A 19,171-nucleotide genomic window follows, 5' to 3' on the forward strand; every position below is an offset into this window, starting at 1 on the left:
GACCCACAGCAGAGATTCAGTACCATTCAACAATGTATTACATCTCCTCAATTAATCAGGAGAATTCCTCATACTGGATCTAGATTTGATGTCCAGCCTGTTTGTGCTGTCACGTCTCTCATCTACATCGCATCCTTACCTGTTTAAAGACGGTCAAGGTAAGCCGTACTGATAATAATGTCACAGACTGGACATTTTGGATCCACACAGGTCGTAAACAGTCAGGATGAGAAGCAGCCGCAGGCCAGGAAAAGTGTGAGTAAAGAGGCAGGATGGGGACACATTGCTATGTTGGACAAAATAGAGGAATTTTTCCAGATTTGTGACAGCAAAGGAAAGGGACTCATCACACGTACAGATATGAGGGTAAAGTATGGGGTCCTTAAGGTTTCACCACTTGATATTTCATTTAATTTAATGTTTTATTTTATTTAGATCTGCCATTGCACTGGTATAACTATACAGCTCTATATATTTTTTTTTGTTGTTTGTTTGTTTCTGGTTCTAAAATATTTAGGCTTCATGTGTTGCATTTTTTACCCTCCTGTTTAAAAGTTGTTGTTATTTTTATTTTTTTTATTTTTTGGTGACCCTGGACCACAAAACCAGCCGTACAGTAAGTAGCACGGGTATATTTGTGGCAATAGTCAAAATTATTGATTTTTCTTTTATGCCAAAAATCATTAGGATATTAAATAGAGATCATGTTCCATGAAGATATTTTGTAAACTTCCTACTGTAAATATATCAAAGCTAATTTTTTATGAGTAATATGCATGGCTAAGAACCTCATTTGGACAACTTTAAAGGCAATTTTCTCAATATTTAAATTTTTTTGCATCCTTACATTTCAGATTTTCAAATAGTTGTACTGTATCTCGGCCAAATATTGTCCTATCCTAACAAGCCATATATCAATGGAAAGCTTATTTCAGCTTTCAAAATTACTTATCACTGCTTTTGTGGTTCAGGGTCACATTTAAAGTGTTTATAATAGGCTGTTGGAATATCTAGAAATTTTTTATCTAGAAAGTAATTTTTCCATCTATTTATTTTCTCTCTTAGAAGCTACACAAAGAATTGCCACTCACTACCGAGGAACTCGAGAATGTCTTTGACTCACTAGATCTTGACAAAAATGGATACCTGACACTGGGAGAGTTTTCCTCTGGATTTAGTAAGTTTATCATCTCCTTTCAGACGAAAGGAGCTCTTTGTTTGTTATTTGGTATTTATTTTTGTTATATATAACACCGCAATTGAAATTTTTCCAAAGTGTTTCTGTGTTTGCTCCCCAGGTAACTTTCTTCATGGACGGAGAGTTTCTATGACAGAGGAACTAATGATCACACCCTCTCAGAAAGTTCCAGAAGCTCTTGATCAGAGTTCAGGGGATGAAGAGCTGTCAGAGAATGAGAATGATGAAGAGAGACATTTCAGCAAGTTGATGGAGAGCTTTGGTGCCAGCAATGTGTTTCAAGAGTCAGTATATGCTTTACACTTTGCTCTGCATATTGCATTACAAAAAATGTTTTTTTCTAACAGTTTTCTCTTCATTTCAGCCCAAGTGAGGTTCGCAGCCTGTGGGCTCAGCTCAGGAATGATGAGCCTCATCTCTTGTCTGACTTTGAAGAGTTCCTGGCCCGTGTCACATATCAAATCAAAGAGGCACAACAAGAGAGGAAAGAGATGGAGAGCGCCCTCAGGAGGTGAAATAATTATGCAACATGAAATGAGAATGAATTGAGAACACTACCATCTAAAGAACCGGTTTAAGAACCAGTAATCTGCTTTGTATTCTTAATTTCCACAGTGTTATTTGTGAATAATCTTAATGTTTAAAGGCTTAATGTAATTCTCTATAGAATGCTGTTCTGTCCACATCCAGTGTCCACTAATCTTAGTTATGAGGTTTTTACATACTTTTATAGGGGGAAGAAAGCATATTTAGATTAAATCTACTTCAGAATGGTGTGATTTGTAATATGTATTGGTTAACGATATGCAAAGAATTGCCAATTTGTGTCATAAGAATATGGAGCTCCATTGTGTAGTTATGAAATCTTGTGGTCCTGTAATTATTACCTAACTGGATGTAAATGTCTAAGCCAGTATTCTTGAATACTAAATTTGAGGTGTTATATGACGTGAAAGGCTTGTTTGTGTCATAGCTTTGCCTTTTGATTGTATTAGGCTAAATGCGTGTTTTAAAATTATATGCCATTGTCTCATTGCACAGGAATGCAGCCACACATGACACTGAAATTTGCAGATTATATGAGGAAATGGAGCAACAGATCATTAATGAAAAAGATCAAGCAGTTCTGAAGGTAAAACATTCTTTTAAACTGTTGCCTGTGCTTTTATTCTACCGATCAGTAAGATTTTTTTTAAAGAAGAAATGAACACTTCTATTGAGCAAGTGACAGTAAAGACATACAGTTGAAGTCAAAAGTTTACATACACCTTGCAGAATCTGCAAAATGTTAATTATTTGACCAAAATAAGAGGGATCATACAAAATGCAAGTTATCTTTTTATTTAGTACTGACCTGAATAAGATATTTCACATAAAATATGTTTACATATAATAATAAGGAAACACAATACATTAATACTTATTTTGAATTTGAAGATTAGGGTAAATTTAACTTATTTTGTCTTCTGGGAAACATGTAAGTATCTTCTGTAGCTTCTGAAGGGCAATAATAAATGATACTAATACTAATACTAATGATACCAATACTACATGCAAGAAATGTACACATCTTCATTCTGTTCAAAAGTTTTCACCCCCTGGTTCTTAATGCATCTTGTTTCCTTCTAAAGCATCAGTGAGCGTTTGAACCTTTTTTAATAGTTGCATATATGTCCCTCAGTTGCCCTCAGTGTGAAAAGATAGACTCATGAACAACTATCACTAAACAACAGCTGTGGATCATTCAGGTAACAACACAGTATTAAGAATCAAGTGTATGTAAACTTTTGAACAGGGTCATTTTTATAAATTCAACTATTATTTTCCCTTGTGGACTATATCTAAATGTCTTTTATGTGAAATATCTTATTCAGGTCAGTACTAAATAAAAAAAAATAACATGCATTTTGTATGATCCTTCTTATTTTGCTAAAGTAATTTTGCAGATTCTGCATGGTGTATGTAAACTTTTGACCGTGTAACAGTTTCCACAACAATATTAAGCATCTAAGCTAAAATTGACTAGTATGTTAATTTTTTCTTCCAGGACTCTGAAAACCTGCAGTCACGCAGTCAAGAACTTCAGCAGCGGCTCCGCAGTAAAGAACAGGAATTGGAGCAGCTTTTCCAAAAACAGAGGAGGGTTAGATCCCACAATTACCAAATCTTATAGTTTTGTGCAACTCACACCCTTTCAAGTCACTCTCTTTGCATCTCTGTTTTTTCAGTTGGAGCGACAGTGTCGTGACCTTCATAGTGAACACCAGGTGAGTCGACTGGAGAACGTTAAACTCAAAATGAGCAACGAGGAGCTGTCTCGTGAACTTGAGCACACCTGCCAAGAGTTAGTGTTGGCTCAGGAGCAGCTGGGCATTCTGCAGGAGCAGGCATCTCGACTACAACAGGAAAGAGAGATGTCAGTCTGTGCAATTATTACCTACGCTTAAAGAGCCCACCAGTGTCTATAGTTTTTCACAAACACTTTTCCCCACACAGGGAGATGTACAGAATCACAGAAAGCTTGCAGAGAGAAAAACAGAGCTTAATGAAACAGCTGGATCTACTCAGGTGAGCTTTTGTACAGTTTTTGTAGATAAAGACAATCAACAAAAATTTTAAATGAGATGTTGTTCTTCCAGAGAAATGAATAAACATCTACGCGATGAGCGAGACATTAACTTTCTGGTGAGTTTACCCATTTTAAATAGTCTGTATGTTTATATTTTCCATTTCTACAATAAAGTGGTAAATATAAAATGACATAAACACAACAAAGCATTTATTATTTTAGTTTAGTTTGAAGAAACATGAAAATAATTTCCATATTACTGTACTTATAAAATGTAGAAAATATTAATAATAGAAAATGAGTGGAAAACTTTTGACTTTTTTAGTGTATATCCAATAACTGCCATTATAAACAGAATATCTCTTTATATTTCACCACAGAAACGCAGTAATTCATTGAAAAAATCCTCACGCAAGCAAAGACTGAGCACAGCCTCAGTGAAATACACTGAGAGGAAACCATCTGTCAGAAAGTGAGAAATCCTCACATATATTTTGTAGAGTATCTACATATATGATTTATTGACATGAAAACATTTATTCTCTCACCTCCCTCTCTTTCATTTCAGAGAAGTTGATAAAGAGGAAGTGACTCAGCCTTCTAACAGGAAGACCTCCTGTTTAGCAAACGGTCTCTGTTCACCGTTCACCACAGGGGATGATGGGAAGCCGGAGGTGGATGGGCGATCTGAAAAAATAGTTGGGGATTCAGAAGGTGCAAATGTTGGGGTGGATGTGGAGGATGGGCCGCCGGATGGATGGCCTCTACGTAGAGTCATATCCATTGAAGAAGACCACCTCCCTCACCTGCTGCAAGGAGACCCTCACCTTCTTCTGCATCAGCTAAGTGAGGAAGAAGAAGAGCGGGGCGAAGAGAAACATAAGGAAAATCTAGAGACAAGCTCTCTTTACCCGTCCAATGCGTCTCTGGCCTCTGCAGACTCTCCTCCACCAGTTAGGGTGAAGACATCTAAGAAGAAATGGATCAGAGGAAACATGCCCTCATCTGCACGTGGTCAGCCCGTCGGAAAAGAGACCCTCCAGCAGGCAAGCCAAAGATGTTGAAAATCATAACAGAATTTTTGCATATTTAAGTATAGGAACTTGCTACTGCCAATACATTTAGATATGGTGCTGTGAGTATGTAAGACATACGGCTGCTGCACAAATAGCATATATAGTAACCCGCAGCAGATCTATACAGGTGGAGGGTTTTAGTGAGGGTTTCTGAAAGCCTGTTGTGAAATGCTTTAGTTAATGCTAACCAGCCATTAAATGTAAAGCAGTAGGCTCATTAGCTGCATATGCAACATGAACCAATCAGCTTGTGCCAAGTTATTTAACTGTGAATATCATCAGTTTGCATTAAGGACCCATCAGCCTGCACCATCTATAGTTTCATGACAGAACTTGGCATTTATTTAATTCAAGTGTCAGAAAGAGATTTTAAAATGGTAAGTTTTAACACAGAAGACTTTTAAATTACATAATAAGTAGACTGTAAGACAAATTTTACAAAGGGATGCCTAAACCTGTTCCTGAAGGGCCAATATCCTGCAAAGTTTATCTCCAACGAGCTCCAACACACTTGCCTGAAAGATTCTAGGGCATCTGAAGACATTGATTAACTGGTTCAGGTGTGTTTAATTAGGGTTAAAGCTAAACTCTGCAGGATATTGGCCCTTCAGAAACAGGTTTAGAAACCACTGGTCTAGACTATATTCCTATGTGCACTTTTCAACACAACTAGCTTTTAGTTTTAAGAAATCACTCTGGGTGTTTTTGACTGCAGGGTCCTGCAGAAGGATCCGCTGTATCCCCTCAACGGCTATTTAAGGTCATTCTGGTTGGAAATTCCAGCGTTGGCAAAACCGCACTGCTGCGACGTTTCTGTGATGGACAGTTTCATTCAGCTACCGCAGCCACTGTGGGTGAGTTGCTCTCCCACTCCATGTACAATTTAATCTTGATCAAGTTGGTGAGTAGACAGAAGAGCTCAGGTTTAACACTTGACTTCGCAATGAGGGATTTTCGGGAAATACAAAAATGTTTTCACAGCATGTCATCAATCTGCCAGATTGGCAGCACTGAATGTGAACGATGCCACTGAAGTGAACAAAACTTGCATATTTTGCAAGTTGGTAAAGTTGTAAAAATTGCAGCTGAAAATGATCAACTATTGTCATGGTTTGGGCTGTACTAATCGGTCAAACCAAGAAAAATATCTGGAGTACTATAGACTGCCAAAAGTTAAAACAAATCAAGCAGAAGCATGAAAAACTGTCTGAGGCACAAAGGGCATTTATTGTTGGCCAAACTGAATCAGAATTTCCAGGGCAAGAATCTTGGGAACATTCATGTTTGTGCTTATCATTTCTGGTCAGGTAGGTGAAATATTAGGCTAATATCTTAATTAATACTGCTTGTATGTATCTTTACCACGTATTAACTTTATTTGTCAAAATATTTCACCCTTTCCTGCTTACTAAATCCTTCTCTATATGATTTAGCAGCTTCCACAGTTTTTTTTTTTGTGGTTTAAACAGCATAAATTAGCAGAACAGCAAATTCAGTAGTACATTAATTATGCAATCCATGCTGTTGTTTACATCCGAGTATCGCCAATATGACGGTGTATCTGGGTAACTGACCAAATCTGTTGGTTGCTGTTTTATTGGAGATTTTTTGCTTAATTTAATCAGAAAAATAGATTACTGCTCTCTCTTGTGCTGCTGGTTATGATTTCTAAGGCCATTTAAACTGATTTACCAAAGTTAGAAACCTTTGACATCTAAAGTCTGTACATTGTTCTTGTACATAGTATTATTTCTTATAGGCTTTGCAGTGTTTTTGTTTAAATGTGGGTGTAAGTATGTTAACTAAAGCCTACTGTGCCATATCAGCATCACATGAAAGGGCTTGAGAAGTCACACTCCCTGCATTTAAATCCTGGCACACATTGCACAGCAGATTATGTCAAACAACATCAATTCACTTTCTGCAAAGTTTCTAGCCTTCCACCACTTAACTCTGGTGGTTTCATAAACAATCTGGACACTTAAAAAGTTAGAATTTCATTGCATTAGCTAGAATCAAATCTAATGGCATCTGCAAACAAACAAAACTGGAGATTTTTAGCCATTTAGATACTTTTAATCAATATAGTACTTGTATGTTCCACACAGAAATATTACACAACAGCGACTTCTAGTGGCCATTGTACATATTTTTTTTGCCTGTTTTGATTTAAAAAAAAATAAGTTTTAACATTAACAGTATTTTTATGCCTTAATTTGTATATATTATATATAAATTATATATATAATTTGGTATATATAATGTCAGCCCCCAAAAAATGTAATTGTTGTTCTGTGCAGGCATTGACTATAGTGTGCGGACACTGAATTTGGGGGACAGTCATGTGGCTCTGCAGTTATGGGACACTGCAGGTCAAGAAAGGTGAGGTCTGATACTTAAATAGCATGAACAGGATTGAGTTTTGCATGATTGCATCTATAATTATTATCGTCTTGTTTAGGACATTAAAGGAGAAGTTCACTTTATTTACTCACTCCCAAGTCATCCAAGATGTTCATGTCTTTCTTTCTTCAGTCGAAAAGAGAGATGTTTGAGGAAAACATTCCAGAATTTTTCTCAATATACTGGACTTTAATGGTGGCAATGGGTTGAAAGTCCAAAATTGCAGCTTAAATGCAGCTTTAAGAAAGCTGATCTGATCTAACAGAGGGGTAGCACATCCTGCGAGGCTCAATGCGGCCGGCAGAATACGCTACCTCTGTAAATGAGGTCAAATTCATGATTGAGGAATGGGACTTTATGAACTCAGAAGTTCAGGAGGCCAGATTAATGCCTAATCCAAGGGATGCTCCTTTTTACAGTTGCCGGTTTTAGGATTCATCAAACATTTGCTCCTTTTCTCAGTGCAGAGTCTCCCTCGTAATATAAGCACTTTTGAAACCATAAATACATGTTAGGGAATGAGGAACCTCTGCTGGCCAGACTGAAACTACCTCAATCAACAAACTAGTTTTTCAAAAAGGTAGCGCATCCTGACAGGCTCAACATAGAAAAGCTTTATTAAAAAGTCGCTATTTTTCACTGTCCGAAGTAGTTTTTGTTATTCTTGGACTTTTGTACCCACACAGTACATGTCAGGTATCGAGCACCCCCTGCTGGCTGGACTAAAACTAGCTCCAGCAGCAATCCAGTTTTCCACAAAGGGTCTCTCATTCACATACTGATCAGTCTTGGGCCTGCTTAGCTTCAAGGAGCAACCAGACTCTGGCTGCTGCATGCAACAATTGAACTTGGTTTCTGTGCCTTCAGAAAGCTGATCTGATCTAATAGAGGGATAGCACATCCTGCCAGGCTGAATGCAGCCGGCAGAATGCGCTACCACCTCTATAAATTAGGTCACATTCATGATTGAGGAAGAAGATTTCATGAAAACAAAAGGTCAGAAAGGCAGTTTAACGCCTGATCCAAAAGATGCTCCTTTTTACAGGTGCCGGTTTTAGGATTCATCAAACATTCATCAAAAATTCATCATTCATCAAACATATTCGTAATCCGAAGTTTTGTACCCACACAGTACATGTCAGGGAACGAGCACCCTCTGCTGGCTGGACTAAAACTACCTCCAAAAAGCAAACTAGATTTCCACAACGGGTCTCCCATTCCCATACTGATCAGTCTTGGGCCTGCTTAGCTTCAAGGAGCAAACAGGCTCTGGCTGCTGCATGCAACAAATGAAACTGGTCTCTGTGCCTTAAGAAAGCTGATCTGATCTAATAGAGGGGTGGCGCATCCTGCTAGGCTCAATGCAGCCGCCAGAATGCGCTACCACCTCTATAAATTAGGTCACATTCATGATTGAGGAAGATTTCATAAACACAGAAGGTCAGGAGGGCAGTTTAACGCCTGATCGAAAGTATGCTCCTTTTTACAGGGTCCAGTTTAAGGCTCCATAAAAAGTAGCTATTTTTCGTACTCCGAAGTTTTTTACCCATACAATACATGTCAGGGAACGAGCAACCCCTGCTGGCTGGACTAAAACTACCTTCAACATCAATCTAGATTTCCACAAAGGGTCTCCCATCCACATATTGACCTAGCTTGAGCCTGCTTAGCTTCAATAAGCTGCCAGACTCTGGCTACTGCATTACACAATAGAACTTGTCTGCTGTGCTTTAAGAAAGCTGATCTGATCTATCAGAGGGGTAGCGTATCCTGCCAGGCTCAATGCGGCCGGCAGAATGCGCTACCACCCCTATAAATGAGGTCAAATTCATGATTGAGGAATGGGATTTTATGAACACAGAAGGTCAGTAGGCCAGATTAATGTGTCATCCAAGGGATGCTCCTTTTGACAGGTTCCGGTTTTAGGATTCATCAAACATTTGCTCCTTCTCATGGTCCAGAGTATGCCTCGTAATATTAGCACTTTTGAACCCATAAGTACATGTTAGGGAATGAGTACCCTCTGCTGGCCAGACTGAAAATACCTCAATCAGCAAACTAGTTTTTAAAAAAGAGTAGCGCATCCTGACAGGCTCAACATAGAAAAGCTTTATTAAAAAGTCGCTATTTTTCACTGTCCGAAGTAGTTTTTGTTATTCTTGGACTTTTGGACCCACACAGTACATGTCAGGTATCGAGCACCCCTGCAGGCTGGACTAAAACTACCTCCAGCAGCAAACTAGCTTTCCACAATGGGTCTCCCATTCCCATACTGATCAATCTTGGGTCTGCTTAGCTTCAGGGAGCAACCAGACTCTTGCTGCATGAAACAATTGAACTGGTCTCTGGGCCTTAAAAAAGCTGATCTGATCTAATAGAGGGGTAGCGCATCCTGCCAGGCTGAATGCAGCCGGCAGAATTTTCTACCACCTCTATAAATTAGGTCACATTCATGAGTGAGGAAGGAGATTTCATGAATACAAAAGGTCAGGAGGGCAGTTTAATGCCTGATCCAAAGAATGCTCCTTTTTACAGGTGCCGGTTTTAGGATTCATCAAACATTTGCTCCTTTTCATGGTCCAGAGTATGCCTCGTAATATTAGCACTTTTGAACCCATAAGTACATGTTAGGGAATGAGTACCCTCTGCTGGCCAGACTGAAACTACCTCAATCAGCAAACTAGTTTTTCAATAAGGTAGCACATCCTGACAGGCTCAATATAGCTGGCAGAATGCGCTACCACCTTAATAAATGATGTCAAATTCATAATTAAGGTGAGGAATTCATGACCACAGAAGGTCAGGAAGCCAGTTTGATGCTGCATCGGACGGACGCATATTTTTACACAAGCGGTTTAAAGCTTTATTATAAAGTCGCTATTTTCCGCTGTCCGAAGTAGTTTTTGTTATACTTGGACTTTTGGACCCACACAGTACATGTCAGGTATCGAGCACCCACCTGCTGGCTGGGCTAAAACTACCTCCAGCAGCAAACCAGTTTTCCACAAAGGGTCTCCCATTCCCATAGTGACCAGTCTTGGGCCTGTTTAGCTTCAGGGAGTAACCAGACTCTGGCTGCTGCATGCAACAGTTGAGCTTGATCGCTGTGCCTTAAGAAAGCTGATCTGATCTAATAGAGGGGTAGCGCATCCTGCCAGGCTGATTCCAGCAGGCAGAATGCACTACTACCTCTATAAATTAGGTCACATTCATGATTGAGGAAGGAGATTTCATGAATACAGAAGGTCAGGAGGGCAGTTTAATGCCTAATCCAAAGGATGCTCCTTTTTACAAGGTCCAGTTTAAGGCTCCATAAAAAGTAGCTATTTTTCGTAATCCAAAGTTTTGTACCCACACAGTACATGTAAGGGAACGAGCAGCCCCTGCTGGCCGGACTAAAATTTCCTCCAACATCAAACTAGATTTTCAAAAAGGGTCTCCCATCCACATATTGACCAAGCTTGAGACTGCTTAATTTAAGTGAGCAGCCAGACTCTGGCTATTCCATTCAACAATTGAACTTGTTTACTGCTCATTAAGAAAGCTGATCTGATCTAATAGAGGGGTAGCGCATCCTGTCAGGCTGAATGCAGTCGGCAGAATGCGCTACCAACTCTATAAATTAGGTCACATTCATGATTGAGGAAGGAGATTTCAAGAACACAGAAGGTCAGCAGGGCAGTTTAATGCCTGATCCAAAGGATGCTCCATTTTACAGGATCCGGTTTTAGGATTCATCAAACATTTGCTCCTTTTCATGGTCCAGAGTCTTCCTCGTAATATTAGCACTTAGTTTCAGGAAGCAACCAGACTCTGGCTGCTGCATGCAACAGTTGAACTTGGTCTATATGCCATTAGAAAGCTGATCTGATCTAATAGAGGGGTAGCGCATCCTGCCAGGCTGAATGCAGCCGGCAGAATGCGCAACCACCTCTATAAATTAGGTCACATTCATGATTGAGAAAGGAGATTTCATGAATACAGAAGGTCAGGAGGGCAGTTTAATGCCTGATCCAAAGGATGCTCCTTTTTACAGGGTCCAGTTTAAGGCTCCATAAAAAGTAGCTATTTTTCGTAATCCAAAGTTTTGTACCCACACAGTACATGTCAGGGAACGAGCAGCCCCTGCTGGCCGGACTAAAATTTCCTCCAACATCAAAATAGATTTTCACAAAGGGCCTCCCATCCACATATTGCCCAAGCTTGATCCTGCTTAACTTCAGTGAGCAGCCAGACTATGGCTACTGCATTCAACAATTGAACTTGTTTACTGCTGTTTAAGAAAGCTGATCTGATCTAATATAGGGGTAGCACATCCTGCCAGGCTGAATGCAGCCGGCAGAATGCGCTACCAACTCTATAAATTAGGTCACATTCATGATTGAGGAAGGAGATTTCAAGAACACAGAAGATCAGGAGGGCAGTTTAATGCCTGATCCAAAGGATGCTCCATTTTACAGGTTCCGGTTTTAAGATTCATCAAACATTTGCTCCTTTTCATGGTCCAGAGTCTTCCTCGTAATATTAGCACTTAGTTTCAGGGCGCAACCAGACTCTGGCTGCTGCATGCAACAGTTGAACTTGGTCTATATGCCATTAGAAAGCTGATCTGATCTAATAGAGGGGTAGCGCATCCTGCCAGGCTGAATGCAGTCGGCAGAATGCGCTACCACCTCTATAAATTAGGTCACATTCATGATTGAGGAAGATTTCATAAACACAGAAGGTCAGGAGGGCAGTTTAACGCCTGATCGAAAGTATGCTCCTTTTTACAGGGTCCAGTTTAAGGCTCCATAAAAAGTAGATATTTTTCATAATCCGAAGTTTTGTACCCACACAGTACATGTCAGGAAATGAGCACCCCCTGCTGGCTGGACTAAAACGTCCTTCAACATCAATCTAGATTTCCACAAAGGGCCTCCCATCCACATATTGACCTAGCTTGGGCCTGCTTAGCTTCAGTAAGCAACCAGACTCTGGCTTCTGCATTCAACAATTGAACTTGTGTACTGTGCCTTAAGAAAGCTGATCTGATCTATCAGAGGGGTAGCGTATCCTGCCAGGCTCAATGCGCCCGGCAGAATGCGCTACCACCCCTATAAATGAGGTCAAATTCATGATTGAAGAATGGGATTTCATGAACACAGAAGGTCAGTAGGCCAGATTAATGTCTCATCCAAGGGATCCTCCTTTTTGCAGGTTCCGGTTTAAGGCTCCATAAAAAGTAGCTATTTTTCGTAATCCAAAGTTTTGTACCCACACAGTACATATCAGGGAACGAGCAGGCCCTGCTGGCTGGACTAAAACTTCCTCCAACAAAGGAAGTGTCTCCCATCCACAAAGTGTCTCCCATCCACATATTGACCAAGCTTGGGCCTGCTTAGCTTCAGTTAAAACCAGACTGTGGGTGCTGCATGCAACAGCTGAACTTGGGCTCTGTGCCTTAAAGAGCTACACGATCCCAGCCAAAAAAATAAGGGTCTCATCTAGCGAAACAATTGGTCATTTAAATAATAATAAAAAAATATATGCTTTTTAACCACAAATGCTCATCTTGCACTTGCTTGACCATACGTATTACATAATCAAGCACGAGTATGCAGAAGTACCAACCCAGTGTTTACAAACCGAACATGCAAAGAAAGTCAAAAACCCTTTACAACAAAAGGTAAAATGGTAAAAAGTACGACTGAAGAAAGAAAGACGGAAAAAGAAAAGGATGACATGGCGTGAGTAATTTATCTGAAAATTTTCATTCTGGAAGTGAACTACTACTTTAACATTCAGCTTCAGTTTATATTCTTTATTTTTGTTCCCCTGTATGTACTGTTACCCTAAGCGTCTCTGAAAAGCTTGTCATGTGGAGTCTTGAATCTATTGCAAAACCAAAACATAATCTCACTTGTCACTGATGATAAACATCCAACATTAAAAAAAGCAATGTCACTGTGCCTTGCAGGTATCGCAGCATTACCAAGCAGTTTTTCCGTAAGGCAGATGGTGTGGTGGTCATCTACGACATCACAATGGAGGACAGTTTTAGATCAGTCCGTCCCTGGCTGGCCAGCATACTGGAGGCCGTAGGCGACCCTATACCCGTTATGCTCCTTGGGAACAAATCGGACAAGGAAAATGAGAGAGAAGTCCAGACAAAGGAGGCTGATATGCTAGCAGAGGTGTGGACCTCTCTTGTGCTCTCAAACACACAGTATATAAAAGTAAAATATTAACATTACTTAATGTGCTTTGTTTTAACAAGTCTACATCATCTTATTCAATACTGTAAGCCCAGATTAATATTAGCTTGCTATATTTGATAGGAAACAAACTTGATGTTCTATGAGTGCAGTGCTTATACTGGAGTTAATGTGCTGGAAGCCATGATACACCTTGCCAGGTAAGAACTCAAACGACTTTGTCAAATTTAGTTTAGCTGTCAAAAGTTTACATACACCTTACAGAATCTGCAAAATGTTAATTATTTTACCAAAATAAGAGGGATCATACAAAAAGCATGTTATTTATTTATTTAGTACAGACTTGATTAAGATATTTTACATAATAGACGTTTACATATCGTCTACAAGAGAAAATAATAGCTAAATTAAAAAAAAAAAAAAAGACCCGTTCAAAAGTTTAAATACACTTGATTCTTAAGGCTGTGTTGTTACCTGAATGATCCACAGCTGTTTTTTTTTTATTTATTTATTTATTTTTTTATTTAGTGATAGTTATGAGTCCCTTGTTTGTCCTAAACAGTTAAAAATGCTGGCCGCTGTTAAAAATCCCAGCATAAAAATCCCCAAATTTTCAGCATTTTTGTGTATTTGAACGCTTTCCAACAATGACTGTATGAATTTGACATCCATCTTTTCACATTGAGGACAATTGAGGGACTCTAATGCAACTATTACAGAAGGCTCAAATGCTCACTGATGCTCCAGAAGGAAACACAAAGCATTAAGAGCCAGGGGGTGAAAACTTTTGAATTTGATAATGAGGGTAAATTTAACTTTATTGTCTTCTAGGAAACATGTGAATAACTTTTGTAGCTTCTGAAGGGCAGTACTAAATGAAAAGATCTGATATTAAGGCAAAATAAGAAAAAATACACATTTTCATTCTGTTCAAAAGTTTTCACTCCCCGGCTCTTAATGCATTGTTTTTTCTTCGGAAGCATCAGTGTGCGCTTGGACCTTTCGTAATAGTTGCATATGAGTCCCTCAGTTGTCCTCAGTGTGAAAAGATGGATCTCAAAATCATACAGTCATTGGTAGAAAGCTTGACCTTTCCAATGTGACTATGTTATGCATGTAGTTGAGCTAGGGCAAGACGAGCATTTGTGGTTATAAAGTATATAAATTTAATTTTAACACCCTTATTCCTCGACTGGGATCATGTAGAACCCTTTGAAGCTGAATTAAACTCTAATTTAGACCTTCAACCTGCTGATCCCCATTGAAGTCCACTATATGGAGAAAGATCCTGGAATGTTTTCCTCAAAAACCTTAATTTCCTTTCGACTGAAGAAAGACATGAACATCTTGGTTGAATTGAAAATGGGGTTGAATTATCAGAAATGTTTTATTCTAGAAGTGAACTAATCCTTTAATGAACACTAATATGTAAATGTTTTATTTTTGAATAATTACTTTAATGAATGTTTTAAGGGTCCTGAGGGAGCAGGAAGACAGAGTATGGGTAAACACGGTCAGACTGGTGGATCAACCATTAAAGAAGAAAGCCTGCTGCAAGTGACCACACACACAAAACACACGGGTGAAATCGCTTTACGCTTTGCATATCATCATCAAAACCACTTATACTCAATGTAAATAATTTAATGTAGACTGGAAGAGGACAAATTCACTTATACTGGAATCAAAAATTAATAGTGTAAAGTGTAAAAAGGTTTTTCATGTCCATTTGTCAAAGAGCACCGTATATCTGCTCATCTGATGTGCATCTCCAACTGTAGTTGAAGTATATAATAGAGTCTCATGACAGTTTATCACACCTCATTTAAATAATCGTAGATATTGTATTTGCTAATGATATGACCCTGAACCACAAAACCAGTTTTGAAGGGTTTTGAAGTTTAATAAGCTTTCCATTGATGTATGGTTTGTTAGGATAGGACAATATTTAGCAGATATACAACTATTAGGAAATCTGGAATCTGAGGGTGCAAAAAAATCTAAATGTTCAGAAATTGTCAAAATGAACTTCCTGGCATTGCATATTGGAAATAAAAAATTACGTTTTGATATATTTACGGTAGGAAATGTACAAAATCTCTTCATGGAACATACTCTTTACTTAATATCCTAATGATTTTTGGTGTAAAATAAAAATCGATAATTTTGACCCATACGATGTATTTTTTACTATTGCTATAAACATACCCATACTACTTAAGACTTAAGATTTTGTGGTCCAGAGTTACATTTATGGAGAAAATATGCTCAGTCAAACTGATTTTGACAAATGCAGTTTAACCAACTTATCCCATATAACCAAGTTAGTGATACAAGAGAAAATGTGATTGTTTGTTACTTCCAATTTATTTAGCATTGCAATAGCCTCATTTAACTCGCCTAAAGTCTCATGAAACCTGGATTTCAAACTGGCCAGTAAAACCTCATAGCTTGAATAAGAAGCGTTTCAGTTACCATTCACAGAGACAGTTCAGTTGACGACAACAACATGAAGCACTAAAGTCTTCCGATATATTATTCAGGGAAGAACTTTGGCTGGTTTCGGTGTCAAACATGTTGTGCTTCATTCATTGTCTTCATGTGAACTGCTCTGGGATTGCTTTACACAAAGGTGGCTTTGCGACAATGACCTGACGATTGACCAAGAACACAAAACCAAAAATATTCTAAAGTTAAAAGTGTCACATTATGTTACACTAAAATAACAAATCTTGTTTGTCCTGCTTTTGATAAGAATGCTTTAAAATAGTGTAGCTGCTCTTAGATGTTCTTTAGAAAAATCTTACTGAAGGATGAATTCAAATAAAGCAAACATGCAAGTGGTCACTATATAACAACTCAACACTAACCAAATAAATATAACACAATAAAAGCACTTAAATATAAGCAAAACATCAAATATGAAGTGAACAAATGCCATTCATGCGCCTTTCATCGATGAGGCACTATTGTACGATTTCACATTGGCATATACTGATGTTCAGTAACACTTTCCTATCTTATAAGGTTAAATAAACACAAGCTTTGACATTCTCAGACTCGTTAACGGTTACATTCAGAGTGATGTTTTCACTGTCTATCCTCTATGTGCATTTAAGAACGTGACACGTGATGACACTATTGCTTTTAGTGCTGGACTCGCAATGATGACGTCACCGACGGGTCCTGCAGTTCAGCAGCCTCTCTGATCTAGACAGAGGCAGATTTTGTCTCTCCGCCGAATCTCCCTGGGAAACGGTGGCCCGGTTTAGGAAGCCGCTCGAGTTTTACCGCATCTTGTAGTCGTGGGAGATGGCTGCGTCGCAGAGCTGTCCTTTGAAATCCAGCTCAAAGGTGAAGTCCAAGTCACGCTGGAAGACAAATTTGGCTACTTCAGTACTTTTTTGGCATTTTTTTTTTGTGTTTTTTCTAAACCAGTGGTTTTCAATCAGAGGGCCGGGAGCCACTAGGGGGCCTCAGTACACTTTCAAGGGGGCCACAAGATCACTTAAAAAAGCTTAAAATAGGCTAAAACTGCTCAAACCAAGATATATTTCTTGAAAATGTGTAAACTCTTGATCATAATTAAAATAAATATACAGTTTTTTAATGATGTAAAGTTATTCAAATAATTTATCTAGGAGAAATATATATTCAGTTATGTCAAGGTCTAAATTATTTTATTTGGTGGAAATTGCTATTTGCAAGATGGTGTTCAAATGTATTTATTTATTTTTCATATAAATGTATTACTTTTTTTGACTAATTGACTAGGCTAATTATTTGACTAATTATTTGAATTATTTTATTATAACTTTTTTATGTCTAGAAACTACACAAATTAGAGGAATTAAAATTTTGTATTATTATTTTTTAGGTCTAGAAATCATACATTTAGATTTTCTCATATTAAAAAAAATATCTTTAGCTTTAAATTTAGCTAAATCTAATATTTTAATTTGTTATACTGTGTGAGAAAATCTAAAAGTGTGATTTCTAGACCTGAAAAATAATTGTACTTAATAAAACCTAAAAAAGAATAATAATAAAAGTCTCTGAAAATTTGTAAATGACAATTATGGCAAATTCTCAATTATTTGATTAGGTAAAAACTGCTATTTGCAAGATTACTTGAAATCTTTCAAAATAAGACAAAACTAGCTTAATTTAAAGCTAAATCCAATTTTTTTTTTAAAATATAATAATTTAATTTGTTATTCTCTATGAGTAAAACTAAAAGTGTGATTTCTAGACTTAGAAAAATAATATGAATAAAAAATTATAATAAAAAAAATCTTTTAAAACAAGCTAAAACTATTTTTTAAGTAATATTTTACTTTTTCTTAAACTAAAGGAATAAGGTTTAAAATAAAAATATCAAAAATATGCAGCTAAAATGAAGATGTACTTCTTAATAATACCTTATATAATTAGTCAAATCCTAAAAAGTCTTTGAAATATTTGTAATAAATGTTTATGAAAAAAAAAAAAATTTCATATACATTTATTACACATTATTCAAAGACTTTTTATAAATTTATATGAAAAAATATTTAATTTACAAATAGCTTTTTTTACTAATATATATATATAAATTTTTCTTTTAGTAAAAAAATGCTATTTGTGAATTAAATATAATTTGAAAAACTTTATTTAATTTTAAAACCTGTAATCACAAGCAACTAGAAAAGTCTTATACAAGTATAAACCCTGAAGAACATTCGGTTCAGCAAATTTGAAATTTAATTATTTTAATTATTAATAATTATTTAATTTAATAATTTTTATATATTATCATGTTTCTGTAAACTAAAAAAAGCTTAAAAATACCATGTGGGATCTTCAAATGCTGTCTTAAGCAATAGATGGCCTTGAGTCAAATAGGTCAAATAGGTTGAGAACCACTGTTTTAAACCATCTCCATGTACAGCCTCACCTCATTATTCTCATTGGGCTTCACAGTGATGCTGCCCAGGATTTCCTCTCCTCTCCGCACTGTTAAATAATCCTCCAGATAAAACACTGTCTGCTTCCAGTGAGTGCTGGGAGCATCGGGGGCTTGAAGGGAACGTACAGTTAGTACCAAATTTATTTGTAAAAGATAATAAGACAGAATAAGCGACGGTTGAACCTGTAGAGAAGCCCGTCTTCTTGTGACACTTGGTGAACTCAATGTTGAAGTACGTGACGAGAGCATGAACGTAGTCATTCCTCTGAATCTGCAGGCAGAAAGCCGAGGTGAACGTCAGATCCTCCGGCTTCACCGTGTAGATATCCACTTCCTGAAAGCGACGTGTTTATGATTATTGACCCGTATATACTTGCACTAACAGTCCTTTGATGATACTTCAGCTGTGATCTACTGTAAGAAGTGTAATGTGGTTTATGTCATATAGCCTTAACCCACACATCTCAACGGATCCATTTTCAAAGACTTTATTGTTTGGTTGTGGCCATATTGGTGCTTGTATACGCAGAGGAGTTGGCTCAGCATCGTCCTTGGTGAACAAAGATCCTATTACTCTTTGTGCGAACAACAGATCAGTAGCAGCATTGACCCTTTCATTTGTTCAATTCAACCTTTCATTTAGTACACCTCATAAAGAGGCCCAAATCATTCTCTTCTTCAAAGAGTTTGATCCCCCAGGTGATTCAGAGCCTCGTTGAAAGCACGGCCTTCTCTTTCTGTGCTGCTTTCTTTCTTGTTCATTTGTTCTTTCGTTTGCTG

At 37.7% G+C, this 19,171-nt stretch overlaps 2 protein-coding genes across 3 annotated transcripts in view; one reads left to right on the plus strand and one right to left on the minus strand.

Annotated features, from left to right (window-relative positions):
• Positions 1–16,497, plus strand: cracr2ab (calcium release activated channel regulator 2Ab). The gene is made up of 16 exons (XM_073838662.1): positions 1–366; positions 1,066–1,177; positions 1,299–1,482; positions 1,563–1,709; positions 2,240–2,330; positions 3,246–3,341; positions 3,427–3,614; positions 3,695–3,766; positions 3,838–3,883; positions 4,148–4,239; positions 4,336–4,813; positions 5,559–5,697; positions 7,144–7,225; positions 13,206–13,422; positions 13,567–13,643; positions 14,917–16,497. Exons 1-16 carry the CDS (start codon positions 178–180, stop codon positions 15,002–15,004), a joined length of 2,298 nt encoding a protein of 765 aa, XP_073694763.1. The 5' UTR covers positions 1–177; the 3' UTR covers positions 15,005–16,497.
• Positions 15,791–19,171, minus strand: part of prmt8b (protein arginine methyltransferase 8b) — a 15,065-nt gene continuing 11,684 nt past the window's right edge. For both annotated transcript variants that reach the window (XM_073838660.1, XM_073838659.1), the window contains exons 8-10: positions 18,575–18,725; positions 18,380–18,501; positions 15,791–16,814 (exon numbers count right to left, since the gene is read on the minus strand). In XM_073838660.1, coding sequence (XP_073694761.1) covers positions 16,731–16,814; positions 18,380–18,501; positions 18,575–18,725 — 357 coding nt within the window. In that variant the 3' untranslated portion in view covers positions 15,791–16,730. The remainder of the gene's footprint in view (positions 16,815–18,379; positions 18,502–18,574; positions 18,726–19,171) is intronic.

The sequence above is a fragment of the Garra rufa genome, chromosome 4 (assembly GCF_049309525.1).
Source record: "Garra rufa chromosome 4, GarRuf1.0, whole genome shotgun sequence".
In the NCBI taxonomy this organism is placed as follows: domain Eukaryota; kingdom Metazoa; phylum Chordata; class Actinopteri; order Cypriniformes; family Cyprinidae; genus Garra; species Garra rufa.

Coding starts and splice junctions, on each gene's coding strand:
- cracr2ab (XM_073838662.1), top strand. CDS start 178: ATGTCACAGACTGGACATTTTGGATCCACACAGGTCGTAAACAGTCAG. Junction 367..1,065: donor TCACACGTACAGATATGAGG/GTAAAGTATGGG, acceptor TTTCTCTCTTAG/AAGCTACACAAAGAATTGCC. Junction 5,698..7,143: donor AGCTACCGCAGCCACTGTGG/GTGAGTTGCTCT, acceptor TGTTCTGTGCAG/GCATTGACTATAGTGTGCGG.